At 41.8% G+C, this 19,623-nt stretch overlaps 1 protein-coding gene across 1 annotated transcript; it reads right to left on the bottom strand.

Moving 5' to 3' along the window:
• Positions 1 to 396: 396 nt before the first annotated feature.
• LOC119242612 (delta-1-pyrroline-5-carboxylate synthase-like) lies at positions 397 to 18,269 on the bottom strand. The gene is given in 11 exon segments (XM_037508145.2): positions 397 to 640; positions 1,645 to 1,831; positions 3,700 to 3,821; positions 3,927 to 4,122; positions 8,089 to 8,226; positions 10,178 to 10,398; positions 13,367 to 13,460; positions 16,426 to 16,499; positions 17,151 to 17,195; positions 17,198 to 17,294; positions 18,033 to 18,269. Coding segments are annotated over 11 exon segments (1,620 nt in total). The 5' UTR covers positions 18,255 to 18,269; the 3' UTR covers positions 397 to 416.
• Positions 18,270 to 19,623: the final 1,354 nt, after the last annotated feature.

The following is a 19,623-nucleotide window of genomic DNA, read 5'->3' as shown; positions in this document are numbered from 1 at the left end:
TTACTAGAAGTAAACCTAGCACCACTGGGCCTACTTATTGTTTTTGGTGCTGACACTTCAATCCAGCACAGGCACTAAGCACCCTCCTCCATCCTGTCCTCATGGGGGATTCCCAATTCTTAGGCAACCTGGCTGAGGAAATGCTCGCAATGGCAGTGCTGGTGAGACTTTGGCCCATACCCCTGTTCCAACTGGTCAGAAGGATATGCCTGTTCTGCCCATGCTGAGGTGGGCAGGAGCCAGGCCTCAGAGGCACATGGGTTTGGGCATGAATGCCCACTGCATTGCTTTGGGCAAGTTCTTTCTTTGGATCTGTTTTCCCATCTATGAACATGGAAATGAGTGGCTACTCTGTTCCATGCGACATGCCCTAAGCACAGGACTTATGCCAGCTCATGGCAGCTGTCTATTCTCTTTCACACGCCCACCTCTCCCAAATCTTCCCTGGCATGTGACTCCGAGGAGTATTCTCCTCCTCTTGTTCTCTTTGGAGCACACTGGGACTCACAAGACTCCTTTCTCCCCTGACTGGAGTCCTTCTTACCCAGTCCGAAGCGGTAGCCGTCAGAGAAGCGAGTGCTGGCATTCCAGAACACACAGGCACTGTCCACGTGCTGAAGGAAGAACTCTGCTGTTTTCTCTGCAACATAAATAAGAGAAGAAATTGAGTTAGGATGACCCATGAGAACATCCTGCTTCCAGTGATTCACTGATGACTGACTGGGGCAGAGCCCAAGTCCCCAAGGAGCTCCCCTACATGTTAAACATGCAGACTTGTGAAAAATCTGCAGAGGAAGAAGGGCAAGCCACTTTGTCTGTCACTATCGTGTAAAAAGCAATTGCCTGAGAAAGACTGGATACAATCCAGATCTGCCACTGCAGATAAACTATCTGCCACTGCAGAGTCTATTTACACAATTTATAGGATCCAGAGCCAGAATGACTGAATCTTAACTCCAACTCTACACCCAATAGCAGGGTGACCTTGGGCAAGATTCTGAACCTCTTTGTGCTTGAGTGAATGGGAGACTGAACATTACCTAGTTCACATGGTTGTGCAGAGGATAAAATGAGTTGACACTCACAAAGCACTCATCCCAGAGTGCTCAGTAACTGTTGGCTATCATTTTTGGTGGTGCGATTCCCCAATAAACTGACTGTAAGTTCCCTTACTGGTTTCCTTTACCATCAGGCCTCCAGTGCCCGGCACTTATATGTGTCTCTTATTGTACGTACAGAGTGGAAGAATGACTATCGAGTTAAACTCTGCCCTAAACCACTTGGTTTTGCACTTGACCTCCTGGACTTGATTTCCTCAGCTATAAAATGGGCTTATTTCAAGCCATTTGGCTAGTGTTGTAGAGATTAAATTATAATTAAATTATAGTACCTCTGAGAGAATGAGTCACCTTTAAAGTGGAGCTAATCTTCTCTTCCCTGTCTCCTCCGATGGGGCACTGTGACAATATGAGATCATACAGGAAGCACTCAACAAATCAGTAAATTCAGCCAATACCTGGCATCACCATTAGCCTATTCAGATTATGTTTTCCTTCAGTCCAAGAGGGACCAAGAGGAGCATGACCACCTCGGAGATCAAAGCAGTAAAGCAGACACCACATTTTGAAGCATCTGGACACTGACCATTCTCTGTGACGATGACATCCGTGTGGGAGCTGCCGTACTTGTGGATGTGGTCGATGGCATCCTGGACACTGTCCACCACTTCAATGCACATTTCCAAGTCCCCGTACTCAGTTCGGAGGGACTTCACTTCGGAGGGGCTGAAGGTGAGATAGGAGGCGAACTTGGGGCCTGCGTGAATTTTCACCTGGAACAGAGGAAGTCCAGGAGTGACAAGATAAACAACAAAAATAACCAAGCTCACACTTTTCTCTGGGGTCAAACAGCAAGATGAGCCTGATTGAGGATGAGCCTGTGGCTCCTGCAGCCTGGACTATTAGAGTCATTCCTGCTTTCCTTCTAGAGGCAACCTCCCATCTGGTGAGATAAGCTGCTTTTGAAAATGCTAGCTGGCCACTTGTCAGCAATGGGCCCTCAGTAAAACTGGAGCAGGGATTTATGAAGAAAATGTTTGAACCTAAGAATGTGCAAAGCATTTATGGGCTACAGACATAAGCCCTTGATAACAGGCACTTTAATAAAAGGAATACTTGACGACAAAAATCCCACTCCTTCCACATGGGACCGAGGCACTGGACTCACAGAAGAGGGAGATGATACATATACACCTCCACTCCCTCCACTCCCTCCACCTGGAGAAGTCCAAGTATATGTTCAAGCTGTGGTCACTTGGTAGATTTCTGTCAGTCTGGTGCCCACCTGCAGGTTCAGCTCAGCTCCATCCTCAGAGGTTCATCCTGCTCTAGTGGGAGGAATATAGGGATCCTGAAGCCGGTCACAGAGGGCGCCAGTCACAGTTTGGCCCCCACAGTGGCCTTGTTCTCTAGGACCTCCCCAGGGCAGCGTCCATGCCTTGGCTTATGTCACAAGCATTGTCTGCCCTATCCTCATTGCTTCTGAACCCCTGCTGTGCTTTCCTAATTGGAACCCGTATCCTCCAGGATTGGGGTCCAACCATGTTCTTCTGGGACTGTCGCCCACTCTTGGGCCCGAGCTCAGTGGTTTACCTCCTGCAATCAAAGGTGCTACACAAAGTACAAGAGGTATTTCAAGGCAGTCCTGAGAAGGACTGAGGATACTGTGGGTTTGTCTAAATCAGGACTAAAGGTTTTATTTCTAGCTGAAAGTTTTCCTCCTGTCCAGTCCAGTCCATCGTGGTGCCTGGCACACACAGGTGCCCAGTTAAATAGGGCACTAATGTAAGGGCCCCAAACATGTGCTTTTATTTATAAATTCATTTCAATTAATCATCAAAAAATCTTTAATGATTTTAATCATTTTTATTTCTTATGTGAATTTTCATTTTTAAAAAATTCTTCTAGGTTCTCACTGGGATGATGCCACATCTTTAAGCTGACCAGAGTCCATTTTTCTAACAAAAGGATGGAAAGGAAGAGACTAATGCTCAGTCAGAGCAGCTGAGCTCCACAGCCACTTTCTCTATTGCTGGCCAGTTTTCTGTAACTCTAAAAAAGGGCATCATAACAACAGGTATCCTGACAGAAAATTAAGATTGTTTTTACTTGGAGAATATCTCTTTTCTTGCAATTAGGAATTTAGGGTGAAACATATATTTATGCTTGAAATGTACTACCTCTGGTTGTTTACAACCTTAACAAAATGGTAAGAAAATAACCCAGAGAGAACATTACACAAATTGTTGATTCTGAGTAGCACTGTACTAAGTACATTAATATTGGTAACTGAAGACATTTGAGGGTTGGGGTGGATGCATAAGAATTTTTGGTTTGAAAACATTTCTGCACCACATTTTCAAATCAAATCCAAAGGGAATGTGTGTTCAGGAACATAAATTTCAAACTTTGCCGCCTGTATAAAATGTTGCCAGAGCTAGTCCATCAGTGTGCCGCCATGTGGTCTGTTTATCTTTGAAGTTTCTCCCTTTGACTAGCCTGTCAGAAGGCAGGGCATATCTTCTAATCTCTACATACTTAGCACAGTACTTTCGTACTCAAAAATACTGCTTCTTAAATTGCCTTAAATAGTATGGCAGCTGCTCCTGGCCTAATGCCATAGGCAGAGGACTTGCCTTACCTGTTCTACTCTCAGCATATCAATAATCTGGTCAAATAGTGGTGTTCTCAGTAGATCTCGGTGGATTAACAGAGTCTCTAGAGCATTACAGGCAGCTGGATATTCACATTTAGAGTCTCTGACTAAAACGAGAATGACAAAGAATTGTTTCTGTTAACATGATCAGAACCAGAGAGCATCTGACAAGTATTGTGTCCCTGTAACAAAGGGAACCCCATTCAGCTCACCCAGTCTGGTGACTTTATCAACACTGGCCTCTGAATCCACATACATGTGGCAGATCCCTTCACTATGCCCCATCACTGGAATTCCCTTGGCAGCTTTCTGGATGTCTCTGACCAGCTGGGAAGAGCCACGTGGAATGATTAGATCTATCATTTTGTTCAGACGGCAAAGATCTTCCACTTCTTCTCTGGTATTCACCTGAAGTGGCAGAAAATAAAAAGATAAAATCTTCACATAAAATATGGAAGTAGCAAAGAACTAACTGAAATACATGAAAATCGATTTCATAAAGTGGCAGGGTATAAAATCAATTTGCAAAAGTCAGCTGCATTTATATAAGCCAACAATGAGAAGAGAAAGAAAATCAAGAAAACAATCCTATTCACAATTATAACGAAAAGAAATTAAATACCTAAGAGTGAACTAAATGAAAGACGTGAAGGAACTATATAATGAAAACTATGAGATATTGTTAAAAGGGGAAAGATATTCCCAGCTTTGGACTGGAAGAGTTAAAATTGTTAAAATGTCTATCCTACCCAAAGCAATATATTGATTCAGTGCAATCCCTATCAAGGTTCCAATGACATTCTTCAAGGAAATAGGACAAAAATTAATGAAATGCATATGGAACCACAAAATACCCTGAATAGCTAAAACAATCCTGACAAAACAGGGGAGGGGTGCGGTATCACACCCCTAGAATTCACACTGGATTACAAAGCTATAGTAATATCAAAATACTATGGTACTGAAACAAAAACAGATGCACAGACCAATAGAATAGAACTGAGAGTCCAGAAATAAATGCATGCATCTCTGGGCAGTAACTCTATGATACAGTAGCCAAGAGCATACACTGGAGAAAGACGAGTCTCTTCAACAAATGTTGCTGGGAAAACTTGACAGCCACATGGAAAAGAATGAAACTAGATCACCATCATATACCTTACACAAAAATAACCTCAAAATGGATTAAAGACATGATACAAAGCCCTGAAACTATAAAATACATGGAAGAAAAACAGGCAAAAAACTCAGTGACATTGGTTTCAGAGACATCCTTGGAGGGTTTATCTCCAAAAGCAAGAGAAACAAAAGTAAATGTAAACAAATGGGATTATATCAAACTACAAAGCTTCCGCACAGCAGAAGAAAATGACACCATATTGAATAGGAAACGTATTTGAACATCATACAGCTGCAACTCAACAAAAAGAAAATATCCCAATCAAAAAATGAGCAGAAGAGTTAAAGAGACATATTTCCTAGACATACAGATGCCTCATAGGCATATGAAAAAATGCTCATCATCATTTATCATTGGGGAAGTGCTGATCAAAACCACAATGAGATCCCACCTTATAACCAAGAGAAAGGCTCAGAGCAAAAAGACCAGAAACACCAAGTGTTGGTGAGGATGTTGACTGTTGACAGGAATGTAGACTGATTCAGTCCCTATGGAAAAACAGTATAGACTTTTTTCATAATATTAAATATAGATCTACAATATGACCTAGCAATTCCATTCCTAGGTATCTACACAAAGTATTCAAAAACAGTAATTCTAATGGATGTATATATTCCTGTGTTCATTGCAGCCTTATTCACAATAGCCCAGTTATAGAAATAGCCTAATTGCCCAAGGACAGAGGAGTGGATCAAAATGATGTGGTGTATACATATACAATGGAATACTACTCAGTTACAAAAAAAAAGATGAAATCTTGGCATTTGTGACAACATGAATGGAACTTGAGAGAACAATACTAAGCAAAGTAAGCCAGGAGGATAAACACAAATGCTGGATGGTTTCACTTATATGTGGAATGTAGAGAAATAAAACAAAGGGTAAGAAAAACCAAACCATAACAAACCCGTGACATCTGACTACAAAACTCCCATTAGAATGGGAGTGTGGCAGGGGTAGGAGTGAGAGGAGGAGGGCTCCTACAGAGCATGGTGGTAGATTACTGGGACTCTGTGGTGGGCATGGTGTGAAACATACATTGGTAGAGGTTTGAACTTATAACCCCTAAAAGAAATAAAATGATGTAAACCAACTTTACTCTAATAAACATAATTGGAAAAAATACATAGAACAGGCTTCCTTTTACAGATAAATATCTGCACCTCCTGAGAACTAAATCAGGCACTCTGAAAACCTATTCTGAATCCAAAATACCGGTCGTGATAAAGGGAATTGAAAAGATAGCCACCAAAGGTTTATAAACACTACCTATAAGGTGCTGTGCTCTGCATTGCAAAACATACAGGACATGCTCTGAAGATACTAGACAGAAGTGGTTGCTCTGTTGATTCTCTAATTCACAGGCCAAATGACATTTTGCTTAGGAGCCACAGTATCCCTGACTGCTGACAACTTCTGCTCTGGGATGCTGGCTGAATGAACTGAAGTGTGGTGTTAGAACACTGAGATTTTAAGTATTTTTTTTCTCTTCTTGATTTTTAATTCTCCCCCTTATCATTATGTTGCCACATGAAGTACAAATCTATACAAGAATGATATTCTGGGCCTCCCCGGTGGTGCAGTGGGTTGAGCACAGCGCTGTGAAGCTGTCCACAGCCTCTGCAGAGCGGGTTCGATTCTCAGCCAGGCAGAGAGATATCCACATGGCGCAGCAGACCTTTCCTGCCTCGTCCGCTGCTCCCCTCAGCGGTGCTTTCAGTCCATCTGCCTGTTCTGCTCCCGCTCTGTCTCTGGTGAGCCCTCTCAAGCCTCCCGCGCCTCTGGCCTGTACCCCAGCTCTTGTATAAATAAAAAAATAAATCTTTAAAAAAAAAAAAAAGAATGTTATTCTGCATGGCCCCAAACTGGAAACAACTCTTGATGTTTATCAACAGAAAGAAGGATAAACTGGCTTATGCCTATGAATGGAATATTAAATGGGGATAAAGAAGAAAACCACTGCTAGATGGCAACAATGATGAATAAAAGAAAGTTTTTTCTTTTTGGCTTTTTACTGGTTTTGGCGGGAGGGAAATGGGGAGGCTCAAAAGAATGTATTTTGAATGATCCATTTACATGAACTTAAAGAATGGGCAAAAGATACTGAATATGAAAGAAGTGGAAGAAGTAGTTGCTTGTGGTAGGAGCAGGGCATATGGATTAGTTAAGGGCACAAGGGAGCCTTCTGGGGTGCTGGGAAAGTTCTGAGTCTTGATATGGCTGGTGGCTATGTTTGTGTATATATACACGGACAAAATCTTAGAATTGTTCACATAAGATTTGTACTTTCTTAATGCCATAGATCAACAGGAAGAAGGGAGAGGAGCCTGTTAAGTTTTAAGTCAGAACATAGTAGCACTGGGGATTGAATACTAAAAACCTGTGCTCTTTCCATCCCACTGTTGCCATGAGAAACCCCCAGACTCTTGTCAGTGGGCATGTCAAGCAGCAGGCTTGCAGATACACTCCCAGGTGCCAACAGAATCCTGCAGTGATGAAGCCAGTGTGGCAAAGAGCAGTTCTGGAGCTAGCTTAGATCCAAATCTAAACTCTACAGGAGACTGTGATTACTTCTGAGCCTGTTTTTCCCTGTCTATAAAATGGACCTAATAATTCATGCCATTTTCCTCGTAGGGTTGTTATAAAGATCAAATGAGGTGATGGATGAAAAGTGCTTAGCCCATAGTAGTGCTCAATAAATTGGAGCTATTTCTCTCTAGTTCAAAAAGTCCATTCGATAGTTGAAGAGCATGAAAAAATGGTAAAAACAGAGATCACAAAAATAATGACAATAGCACGACCTCATACTTCCACATTGCATGATAGTTTATGACAAACTTTAATAGAATTTATCTCATCTGACTTGCTCTAAATCACTCTGTTAAGTGAACTAAACCAATGCCTCTCACTGTAGGTCTGGTATTTCTGCAAAGGAGGAAGGGCCACTGGGCATTATTATAAATCAGTAGAGCTAGGACGCAGCTATGTGAGAGTGATCTTGCTAAAGCACTGAAAACTCACCCGAGCCAAGGAAAACCTTGGCACTGACCATCAGCAGCCACACAGCGGCCACCACTCTAGTCAAGCCTGCCTATGTAAGTGACTTGGCCTTGTATGGCCCAAGTTGTGCTTCACACTCATAAAGACTGATCCAGACCTTTCCCAGCTGACCTAGCTCATAACCAGGGACCTACCAGCTGTACTGCTTCCTTGACTCCATGGATTGAGAGGGCCTCCTGGGTCAGGAGATGAAGGATCCGGTTGCTGTGTGCAGCCTCTTTCCCTCCTTTGAGTAACAAGCCATTACCACTTGCAATAGCCAAGGCAGCCACCTGCAGATGAACAGAGAGGAATGAACCAAAGGGAGAAAACAATAATAATAATAGTAATGTTAGCCTTCATGAGCACTTTTTTGTGCCAACCACTGTGTTAATTCACTTTATCAGGCCCTTCCTGTTTACTCTTCACAACATTCCAGTGAATTAAGTACCTGTTTTATCCCTCACCTTACACTGAAGCCCAGACTGGTGACTCTCCGAGGTCGCACAGCTTGTACCAGGCAGGACTGGGAGCCTTGACCTCACAGCCAAAACACCTTGTCTTTGGAATTAACTATACAGTTTTCTCAGACATTAGCAAAGTAGCCTGAGCCAAGTGGCCAGGGTTGAATGGCTCCCTCCCGCCGGCCTCAGTGGAGGACAGGGTGATCAGGTAGTGTCCCTTGTGGCATTCCTGTGGTAATCCTGCTCTGCAATTGTTCTGAGAGCTCTAAATAATTGCTGCTAAGAATCTGGAGAAGACTAACACTTCCACCGGCCCCTGAGACTGGTGGGTACCTAAGCCTGTTTGGGGAGGAAAAAAGAGGCTAACCAGGGGGAGGGTTAGTTATCATTTTAGAGCATAGTTAACGACACTGACCTGATCATCTAAGGCCTGAAGCTTAACTTTCTGTGTGCTCTTGGGATGAATGAAAATCCTTCTGTTTTTGTAACACAGTGGAAGAAATGTCACAAAAAAAAACTTTGCCTGAACATGTTAATCACCAGATTAGTGTTTTCTTACTCCTTTTTTGTTTTTGTTGCTCATAGATGCCTTATAAAAGTTATGTAAACTTTCTCAGATAAATGCACAAACACAGAGAATTCTAATGTACCTTATAGGATTCATGGATTCTGTGATGTCTTCAGGGTGAAGACCCCAGGTAAGGAACCTCAGTTATAGTTGGCTAAAGAGAAATCTTTCTCCTTGTGAAGTATCAGATAAAAGGCAACAGAGAAACTTCAAGGACACTGTCTGCTGAGAGACTTAGTTTCCATTTTCTACTGGCCAACTAGACTTCTGCATTTTTCACTGGGGCATTTCTGCAAGACAAGGATAGGGTCTGGAGGGGGTGTTGTGCTAAGACCAGTCAGGGCTGAAGACAGACCCTTGATGGCAAGAGAGGTGAACAAGCTGGTTTCAGTCACATCAGTTTGTATCCTCTGGACAACCATGGTCTCCTATGCCCCATAAGAAAAGAGGATAATTTTTATGTTTTTAAGAATTTCTCTTTGAGATTTTTGGAGAGTGAAGAAAGAGCTGGTATCATTCTACTGGAAAATCTGGTAGGGAAATGGCCCCAGGTTTGTGGGAGAATTTACAGCAACCGAGACACTGTCCACTAAAACCAACTTGTGCTTCACGAGGTGAATGCTTGGCAAGACCTTCTCCACATGGTTGCTTGACATCAGCCTGTGCTATGCCAAGGCCCTTAAAGAGGGTTGTACTCTAGTTCTCGTAACTACTTGAAAGTCCTTTTTCCTGAGATATGTACCTACAGGAATCACCTATGACACTGGCACTGTCACAAAAGGGTTTTTCTCACATGGGCAGAAACAGCTATTACATGAACAACCTGAGGAGTTAGTAGGGACTCTGTGGTTAGGGAACAAAGTGCCCCAGTGAGCTAAGCTATGAGGAGATGCGCTTCCTTTGGTGGAGTGCAGAATCATTTAGCTCAAGGCCCAGTGACACCCTTAGAAGAGTGGCAGGAATATTAACATTTATAAGCTTGTGTTTCTTCAACAGTAAAATGGACATATAAACATCTGTTTTAGAAATACTTTCAGAATAAAGTCTTAAAAATTATCTTGTGGTGAATAAGACTTTCTCACTTAAAAACAAAAGGAAAGGAAGAAAAGGAAGGAAGGAGAGAAAATAACATTGGGAGATCTATCTCCAGCCCTGGAAAGATACTTTTCCTCAAATCCCCCCACCCACCCATGGCAGTTATCAGTCACACACCTGGGGCAGACAGTCAGGGCGAGATTCAAAGATCACCAGCAGAACTCCTATTGGGACAGTCACTTGTTCCAGTTCCAAGTTTTTGGCAACTCTGGTCCGGCGCAAAACGCGGCCCACGCTGTACTGTGAGGAGGCTGCGATCTGCCGTAGGCCGATGGCCAGGCTGTTCAGTTTAGATGTGGAGAGGCTCAAACGTTTCAGCAGAGGAGCCGCAAGTCTCCCTGCAAGGTATGAAGAATACAGGATAAATTCGTAAGTCTGGGCAAGCTATTGCTGTTTTTACTTAATGTGGCACTACTCTGGGAGTAGTCAGGGAACTCAGCAGGTCTTGGACATGCCATTTACATAGTTCTTTTAGGGGCAGTTTGGGAGTCTGTATCATGCCAAGGTACACACACCCATAACCTTTGTGCCAGCAATTTCAGTTCCAGAAATTTATCATTTAGCTGAGCAAACTGGCATGTGATGAGGATACTTACCACAGTATTTTTTTTTAAAAGATTTATTTATTTGTTTGTTTGTTTGTTTATTTATTTATGCAAGCACTGGGTACAGTCAGAAGCGTGGGAGGGTGAGAGAATTCACCAGAGCCAGAGCGGGGAGCAGAGCAGGCAGAAGGACCGAAGTACACTGCTGAGGGGAGCAGCGGGCGGCAGGAGAGGTCTGCGTGCCATGTGGGACCCTCCTCCGTGGCCGGGGAGCAGCCGGGGATTGAACCGGCGCCACAGAGCCTGCGGGCAGCTTTGCAACCCAGCAGCTCAACTGCTGCGCCACTGGGGAGGCCCCCCACAGTATTTTATAATAGTAAGAAAATGGCTTCCACCTTATAAATTCAGACAATAGGCTACAATGCAGCTATTATACATAGAGTGTATAAATATATCTTGTATCTTCCTGCATCAGTAAACATACATATGTGTATTCATATACTAATATATGAATCCGGGATCTAGTTTGTGAAAAGAGCAAACCACAGTGAAGCAGGGATTATATGCTACTTATCAAGCATGCATATAAACATGTGCACAGGGTCACTTCTGGAAGGCATCAAAAACAAAAATAACCCGTTTATCTTCTTGTACAAAATTTTTTTTTTTTTTTTTTTTTTTTTTTTAAGAGGCATGTATTTTTTATTTATGTATTTATTTATTTGTTTGTTTATACACGCATTGGGTACAGTCAGAAGCGCGGGAGGGTGAGAGAATTCACCAGAGCCAGAGCGGGGAGCAGAGCAGGCAGAAGGACCGAAGTACACTGCTGAGGGAGCAGCGGGCGGCAGGAGAGGTCTGCGCCCATGTGGGACCCTCCTCCGGTGGCCGGGGAGCAGCCGGGGATTGAACCGGCGCTGCAGAGGCTATAGGCAGCTTCGCAACCCAGAGCTCAACCACTGCGCCACCGGGGAGGCCCTTGTACAAAATTTTTATAAAGAATGAACTGTTATTTTAATCAGAAGCAATGAAAATGTTTTCTTTTGAAATTTGAAATAAAAGCAATACAATGTCATACTAACAATTATGCTAAGTTCATATACAGATCTTTCTCAAATTTAAATAGAATAGTAAGCATGGTGTGAATCTCTCGACATATATGTATATCCATACATACTCAGGATATATCACAAGTCATTACTATGGTTAATGTTGAGAAGAGATCATGAAAAATTCCCTTTTTTCCTGAAGTGACACCCACCAAGACAAAATTAAAAAAATTTCTACTGTGGAGGGATGGAACTAACCTCACATTAAGAAGAAATTAAACCATCATTCTCTACCAATTATATCAATTTCTTCCCTTTTCCCCATGTGCTAGAAATCAGGTTTTAATTATAGCCTATATTGGATGTACATTCTAGTTTCTCATCTCACGACAACTGTACATTTTCCATATTACAAAAGTTTTTTTACTTACTATCCAATATTTCATTAAGTTGATACAGCTTAATGCACTCACCCCCATGTTATTAAATAATACTGTTGTAAGTATTTTTACATATAGAGCTATTTCCTCCTGAAATATTCTTAGGATACATTTCCTGAAGTGGGCTTACTTTCAAGTCAAAGGGAATTACAAGCTCAGGTATACCCAGGACTTTATTCCTAAGCCACTGTGCATCCTTATGAATTTCCAGAGAGATAACTGAGATCATAAGTCAGAGAGCTGCCAATAACCAGTAGTGTGGTTGCTGAGCAACAACTTTAACCTCCTTGGATCTTAATACTTTAAAGAACTCACTAAGATTATATCAAAGATTTCTTCTATTTCTGAACATCTATTTTAAGACATTTCAATACTGCAAAAACTCAAAGTTCTAAAGGAAGTTTCAAAACAGTGGCTCAAAAATGTTTTAAGGAGTCTTGCAAGCTTTCTTTGAAGTGAACACCATTAATTTGGATATTTAATTTAAGGCACATTTATTCAGGAGAAAGGAGATTCTAAACTCTGTAACACCAACCCACATTATTTTAGGGTGGAACAGACAGCTTGCTGTCTGCAATGTGTGGTAAGCCACCTCACTCACTCTACCAGAGACACCTCAAGGGAATTTCTGGATGGCACCTGTTGCTAATTCTGGGCAGACTACACACTCATTAACTAAGAGATAAGCTCCATTTTCTTACACATGGCACAGACCATTTCTATAATATTTTACATGCATAGTTCATTTTGGTTTGATTCCAGATCAGAAACTGACCACTGGCTTTATGTGATAACTTCTCTGTGCTGCAGTTCTCTTCTCTGTAAAAAGGGGGTAATAAATAGTAGCTATGTTACAGGCACTATATTGTAAAGTTAAAATAACACCCGGCCTGTAAATCCCTTAGCACAACTCCTGGCAACACAGAAAAGTCTCAATAAGTGTTAGCTGCGTGTATAAAGCTGCGAGGTCCTCAATCTTTTCTTTCACTGTTCCGAATTGGCCTTAGTAGCCATGGCTTGTGATCTGCAGGGCATGGAAAAAGCCCCTCTGGAGGATAATACTGGAATATCTGGGAAAGGCAGTATGTGCCGTCTGAAAAAGGGCAATGAATACCACCACCTAACCTCAATGAAAATGATGCATAATATACACTCTTATATATCTTGCTGTATTTAAAACACTCATCTTTCTGCAGACATAAGAATTATTCATAAATAAAGAACAAAAACCAAAACCTCCAAAACATTGACTCTAAATTGCCTGATCTTTACCCTCTGCCTCTTCTAAGTCTTTTTTGTTGGCTAACAGGATCTCATCACGCTGGTCTGTCAACAGATCGGCCAAATGATGGATAATCTCTGCTCTCTAGGAAGAAGGGAGAAACAGTAAAACAAATAAGCAAACATGTAAATCCAAGAATGCAGGCCACACCTGTGAACCTCTGAGCATGCCAGGCCTTGCCCCTCATCCAGGGTCACCCCTGAAACTTCCTTACCTCATACCATTCCGTCAGTTTTCACTATTGCTCATCACATTTCCTGTCCCATCCCCCCACTGCTAATCTCTCCCCTATCCTTCTTTTCTTCCTCTTTTACCTAATTATTAGCAAGCCACGGCCCAGCATGGGTTCCTATGAGCTGGCTACTAGCTGGCCACTAATGGGCAACTCTGACCTATTTGCTATCTGTAAATCACAGCAGAGCATTCCCTGACTACCTACGGAGTATAGCCCACATCCCAAGGCAGGCCTAGGAATGCCTAGGCCACTGTTGACCTGATTACGTGACTATCTCCATGATGGCTTCAGATAACTCTACCTGTGATAACTTCTTACTCTGCTGACGCAAATGGCTCTTGACGGCGTGTGGTCATGATGTCCCCTTCTCTGTTCTTCATAAAACTTTGTCCCCCATTCCAATCCCACCCTCCAGGCTTTATCCCTCTTGTCGCATGATCATCTTTTACCAGCCTGTATGGTTTCAGTAAATGGCACAAGAACTTCTGCTCAAGTAGCAGAGTCTTGCCTTGCAAAACTGCTCCATGACTTCTGTGTCCCTGATGCCAACAAAGCTCCTGAAGCAACAGTCCAGCAGTGGGGGAGGGGGCATAATAAACTGCACAATCTCGTGAGTTAGGGGCCAGTACTTTGAATCAATATGACACATTCATCTCCACATATTTACTATCACTTGTTATATAGTTTATTTCCCAGGTAAGCTTTTGTATCTAATTTTTCTTTATTGACACTTATTTAATGAATTCAATCAAAGGGGAAAAAATCGCTTGGGGTCGATCCCAATTCTTATCCACCCAGATTAGGAAATGTGAGTCAGCGTGGAACTTACTGAAGGAGTGAAGGGAAGTGCTTTAAGGGAAGAAAACTAGCTCCATGTTTGCTTTCCTTTCTCAGAGTTATTTCACGTTTTCTTCTCCTTTCTCAGACCAATGTACTCCCCAGAAGAAACTAATATACATCACTCTCAAATTCTTTCTTATTAACATAGTCCTTAGAAAGCCATCCCCAGCTTCCACCTGATCTCCTTGCATTTCCAGCCTCTGTCTTTAGTTCAACTAACTAAGTCACTGTGGACTGGGCAGGGCTATGACAGTGGGCAGGCTTTTAAGTCTTGATGTCATAGGTGAGTTAGGGGTGACTTAGATTGGGATAAATAATTTTGCTACATTTCCATGCCCAGTATGTGGCTACATTTCCAGTATGTGGCTGAAATTGGTAGCTTCTCTGGCCTCATGGTTTTTATGATATTTCTGATCAAAACATCACAGTCATAAAAAGCTACCTTAGGCCTTGGCCTAGAAAAGACAAAAGGGAAAATAAAATTAAGAAAAAAAATTACAAAGGCAGTGCGAATCTGAATCAGACATGCAAGTCAGCTAACTCTGCGGGACTCCAGGAATAAAGGGGGAGTCAGCAGGCTTGACTATTCTAAACCTCACAGTATGACTTGCTCTGAAAATTAACAAAACTATCGATATATGAAACCAACCCTCCACTAACTGAAGAGAAATAATTAGTTTTCAGAGAGTGGACTATTTGGTTAATGCCCCTTTCACTTCTAAACTGTACCATTCCAGATCACAGAATTTCACACAAATAACCTTAATCTTCTTGCATAAACAGAAGACAAGATCAAAGAATCACAGGATTGTTATGGCGTGACGTCATTTCAAAGCCCCATTACCAAGGAATTCCCATCTTACAAGGGAGGAAATGGAATCCCACAGAATTTAAGAAATATCTTAGAATGAAAGAAGACTGTGAGTAGAAGGGGAATTCTAAAACTCTCTAGTTTTTCTGTAACTTTCAGTAGTAGAAGTCTTTTAAGTAGTTTCCAAAGAGCCTCAACCCTATTGGAGGCAATAAAAGCTATTTTAAAAAATTAAATAGGGCCTCCCTGGTGGTGTAGGGGTTAAGCCTCAGTGCTATCATGCTATCACTGCTGCAGTCTGAGTTCAAGCCCCGTCCAGGGAACTAACCCACATGGCACAGCAGTCCTCTCCTGTCTCGCCCACTGCTCCCCTCAGCAGTGTATTTCAGTAGATCCACCTGTTTTGCAACCTGCTCTATCTCGGGTGAATCCTCTCACCCCCTGCACCTCTGGCCTACACCCCAGTTCTTGTATATATAAATAAATAAACAAATCTTAAAAAAATTAAATAAATTAAACAAATATAACAGTAAAAACAACACACATTTATATAGTATTTACTTTGTGCCAGACACTCTTCTAAATCCTTGTCCTGAGAGTAAGCTCATTTAATTCTCACAACTCTAAAAGGCAAACTCCAGAGTCAGTGCTTTTAACACTGTGCCACTTCTAAGTTACTCATAGCTTCATAATAATCTTTACCATTAATTGAAAAACTAAGGTCTAGCGTTTTCATTTGAGTATAGTAGAATTAGGTTCTATCTGTATGTTGAAAATACACCCATTTTAAGCTCAATTTGAAGAAAACATGTTTTAGAAGTAAAGAAAAACCTGAAACTATGTAATACAGTCAATATTATGCTTAATAATTTGTATTTCGTAATTCAACAAAAGGTCCTTAAGGGTATGTCTTCAATTATACACAACTTCACAAACACTCTAATCAACGTTTTTAAAAAGTGAAATTTTTGTAAGGCAGGTATCAGAATTAAAAAAAATTAAACTAATCCTATACTTGGATTTTTAGAGGAGGGGGCAGGAGGAAAACATACAATACAAAAAAGGTCTTTTGTTGGTTATTGTTTTTCTAAGTATCTGATATTTAAAAAAAAATAAAAACAAAAAACAAAACCCCTAGCAAAGCTCCCAGTGAAGAATATTACCTGCTCAGGTTCCAGCGTGGCCAATGTCCTTCCTCCAGATCGAGCCATTTCTCCCTGCTGCTCGACAGTAGGACCTGCAAGTACATTTGCAGACACCACATCGTGACAGTCAGCTTACGTCCCCCTCACTACCTAGCACATGCACAGGCTCACCATGTACAGAATGAGTGCACGGTATCTTGTTGCACTTGTTTCTGACCAATAAAATGGCAAAAGAATATACCAGATGAACTCACATGACCACAAGAGCTTGCCTGTTTTCTGGGGTGAACTATAAATTCTCCGCTTCCTAGAGTGCTTTTCCACGCCACAGTGGCTTCCATTCTCTAACGCACTTGCAGTTCTGAATGCAGACAATCAAGCAATTCTAGCCTTTTTTTGTGAACACCAGAGAACACATACCACAGCTCCATCTTTGCACTTCCAGTGCTTATTAGTGCCTGGCATCTAGCATGGACCTAGCAAATATTTCTTGCAGAAAACGAATGCCTATATTCCTTCACTTAGAGATTTTGGAGAGAACAGGGGACATAGTTGGATATGATTTTACAAAAGCAAACTAAAATCCAATTTTGCAAGTTTTCAAACATTACCATGTTGTCGTAAATTAGCATACTAATTTTATAATTCAGATTCCCAGGGTGAGAGCTCAGTTTTCACTCCCTTCCAGGCCATTGAATCACTAGCAATCAGTCGCAGGCATGGGATTCAAAAGAACTACTAACCTGCAGGTTTCACTTCGGAAAAGAAGGTGCCGACTTTCTTTCCTCTACAATGTCTGTGATGACATGCCCAGACACTTTTGGGTGGGTTCCGTTGGCAATAACCACAGAAGTGCCACCTTGCAAAGCCCAGAGGGCAGCTTTCACCTAATGGGAGAAGGTAGATCCAAACATGAGATTCAGACCTTTGCAGGGCTTAGCCACCCACTCTTTAAACTTGCAAAAAGATAAAAAATACAATGTGGTACCGAACAATGTAAGTGCAGGAATGTCTTCAGCATATCAGGAGCTCTGAGCATGTGGTAGGCCAAGCACTTTCCAGTCGCACCTGCCATGCTGCCTAAAGCTAAGCCACCCGCCCTGCGTGTAGTGTGCTCTCTGTCCAAGGCTCTCCAGTACTGGAGCGCATAATAATTTCAGCATCTGACTTATTGTGCCTCAATTTAGAAACAGCTTGGTGTTCAGCCTGGTGTTTTACCAGAATCAGAGTCTCAGCACTTTAAGCTTTTGTAAATGGGGCTCTAGTCTTCATCTCTGTCATGTACTTAAAAAGTGTAACTTCTTACAACAATTAATTGGAGAGAAAATTTCTTTGAGGACTTTATCAAGAAATATTTTAGCTGGTAATAGGTTATGAATTATGGAAATACATAGGCCCTATCCTTAATGAGGGCATATAATTTGAACACATTGTGTAATATTAATAAAAAGAATAGATATGCAGACATGATTAAATACAGGTGTTCAACAAGCATTAAACCTCTATTTAGTTAAATGCATATGTAAGTGTACATATGCCTAGCATCTGAATCATTAGCTCCCAAACAATTATCAAAGTTAAAATGATAAAATACTGTTGTAGGCAATGAAGGCAAAGACTCTTACCTTGGCTTCCATGCCTCCCATTCCCACTCTTGATTTGGTTCCAAATGTCACAGACTGCTGATCTCCAGGATAAAATATATCAATGAGCTTTGCATCATCTGACCCTGGTGGGCTGTCAAAGAGACCTGAAAAGTAGGTAAGAGTAGGTGATACTGCTGTAATGGAAGTACCCCCAAGGCAGGTCTTCCCAGGCACTTGCTGATCACTGTCTACTTCACTCATCCAGACGAATTCTGCAGTTTAGCTAGCTCTAACTGGAAAAGCAAACAAGGGATGCGTGTAAAAGAGCCCCAGGAGGACTTGCCTTAAAAACTTCTATAACCTGTCTTGTCTAAATATAGGTTCAATGCTTATTGTATACTTATATTTAATCATGCCCGTATTCATATATCTTAAAATTAAGATACACTGGCTTAATAAATGAATATTACCCAGCATCAGAGTATGGCCAAATTCTTGACACAAAATTTCTCAGCCCTGCCCAGAGTCCAATGGGAAGCTGCCATTGCTTCTTATAATGCTGATCTTTATGGATATAGCTGAAAATGACAAGTGACTATTGTAAAAATATAGTGCAACAGCCATATACTGTTTAATGTGATTATTTCCAAGTGAGATGAAATGTGAACAGGTTCTCGGGCGTCCCCTGGTGGTGCAGGCGGTTGAGTGCAGTGCTGTGAAGCTGTCCGCAGCCTCTGCAGCGCTGGTTTGATCCTGGCCGGCCAGCCAGCGAGGGTCCCACGTGGCGTGGCAGACCTCTCCTGTCTCACCTGCTGCTCCCTTCAGCAGTGTATTTCGTCAGTCTGCCTGTTTTGTTCCCCGCTCTGTCTCTGGTGAATCCTCTCACCCTCCCATGAATCTGGCCTGTACCCTGGTTCTTGTATAAATAAATTAATTAAATAAAAAAAGAAAGAGCAGTAAATGAAATGTAAAAAAAAAAAAAAAAAAAAAAAGGTGAACTGGTTCTCAGTAACTCCAAAGCACTATTTGAAACAGAATATAAAATCCTGAAACAGCCATTAATTACAGTCCTCATGTTAACCCTGTGAAGGTCAGGCTGAGTCATTTCATGAAATGTTATATGCATACAATCCAAGAGTAAAATGCTCACAATTTCAGTGTGAAAACGAGCAAATTGGAGCCTCGGAATGGGGCTCCATTTTAATTTTCCAAGGAAAATTAAACTCCAGTCAAAGCCTAAGGAAGACACAGACAGGGAGCAACTGCTCATGATCAACAGAGAAGGCTGAAGGACATGTGAGCAGTGATGGTTTTGGTTTTAAGTTACTGATCTTCTTATGCAAAAATATACCTTCACTCTATTATTTCAAAACTTTAATGCAACCCTGCTCATGCTTTCTAGGAGCTTATAAGGGAAGCAAAAGAGTAAGGAAATCAGTGTTCAGTATAGAAATAGTGCATGCCACAGACAACATTTTTAGGGAAGCAAACATATTCTCCCACAACCTCTGTCCACTTCAACCCAGAACTCCCAAGTTTCCAGGAATGAGGGATGGGTTCTCCTCAGAGGTATGAGATCACAGGCTCAGACTTGGCAGCTGTTTTGGTTTCCTAGAACAGTGTGGGCAAG

The sequence above is a fragment of the Talpa occidentalis genome, unplaced genomic scaffold (genome assembly GCF_014898055.3).
Source record: "Talpa occidentalis isolate TD23 unplaced genomic scaffold, MPIMG_talOcc4v2.1 talOcc4.1237, whole genome shotgun sequence".
NCBI lineage: Eukaryota > Metazoa > Chordata > Mammalia > Eulipotyphla > Talpidae > Talpa > Talpa occidentalis.
This window is presented reverse-complemented; position numbering and strand designations above follow the sequence as displayed.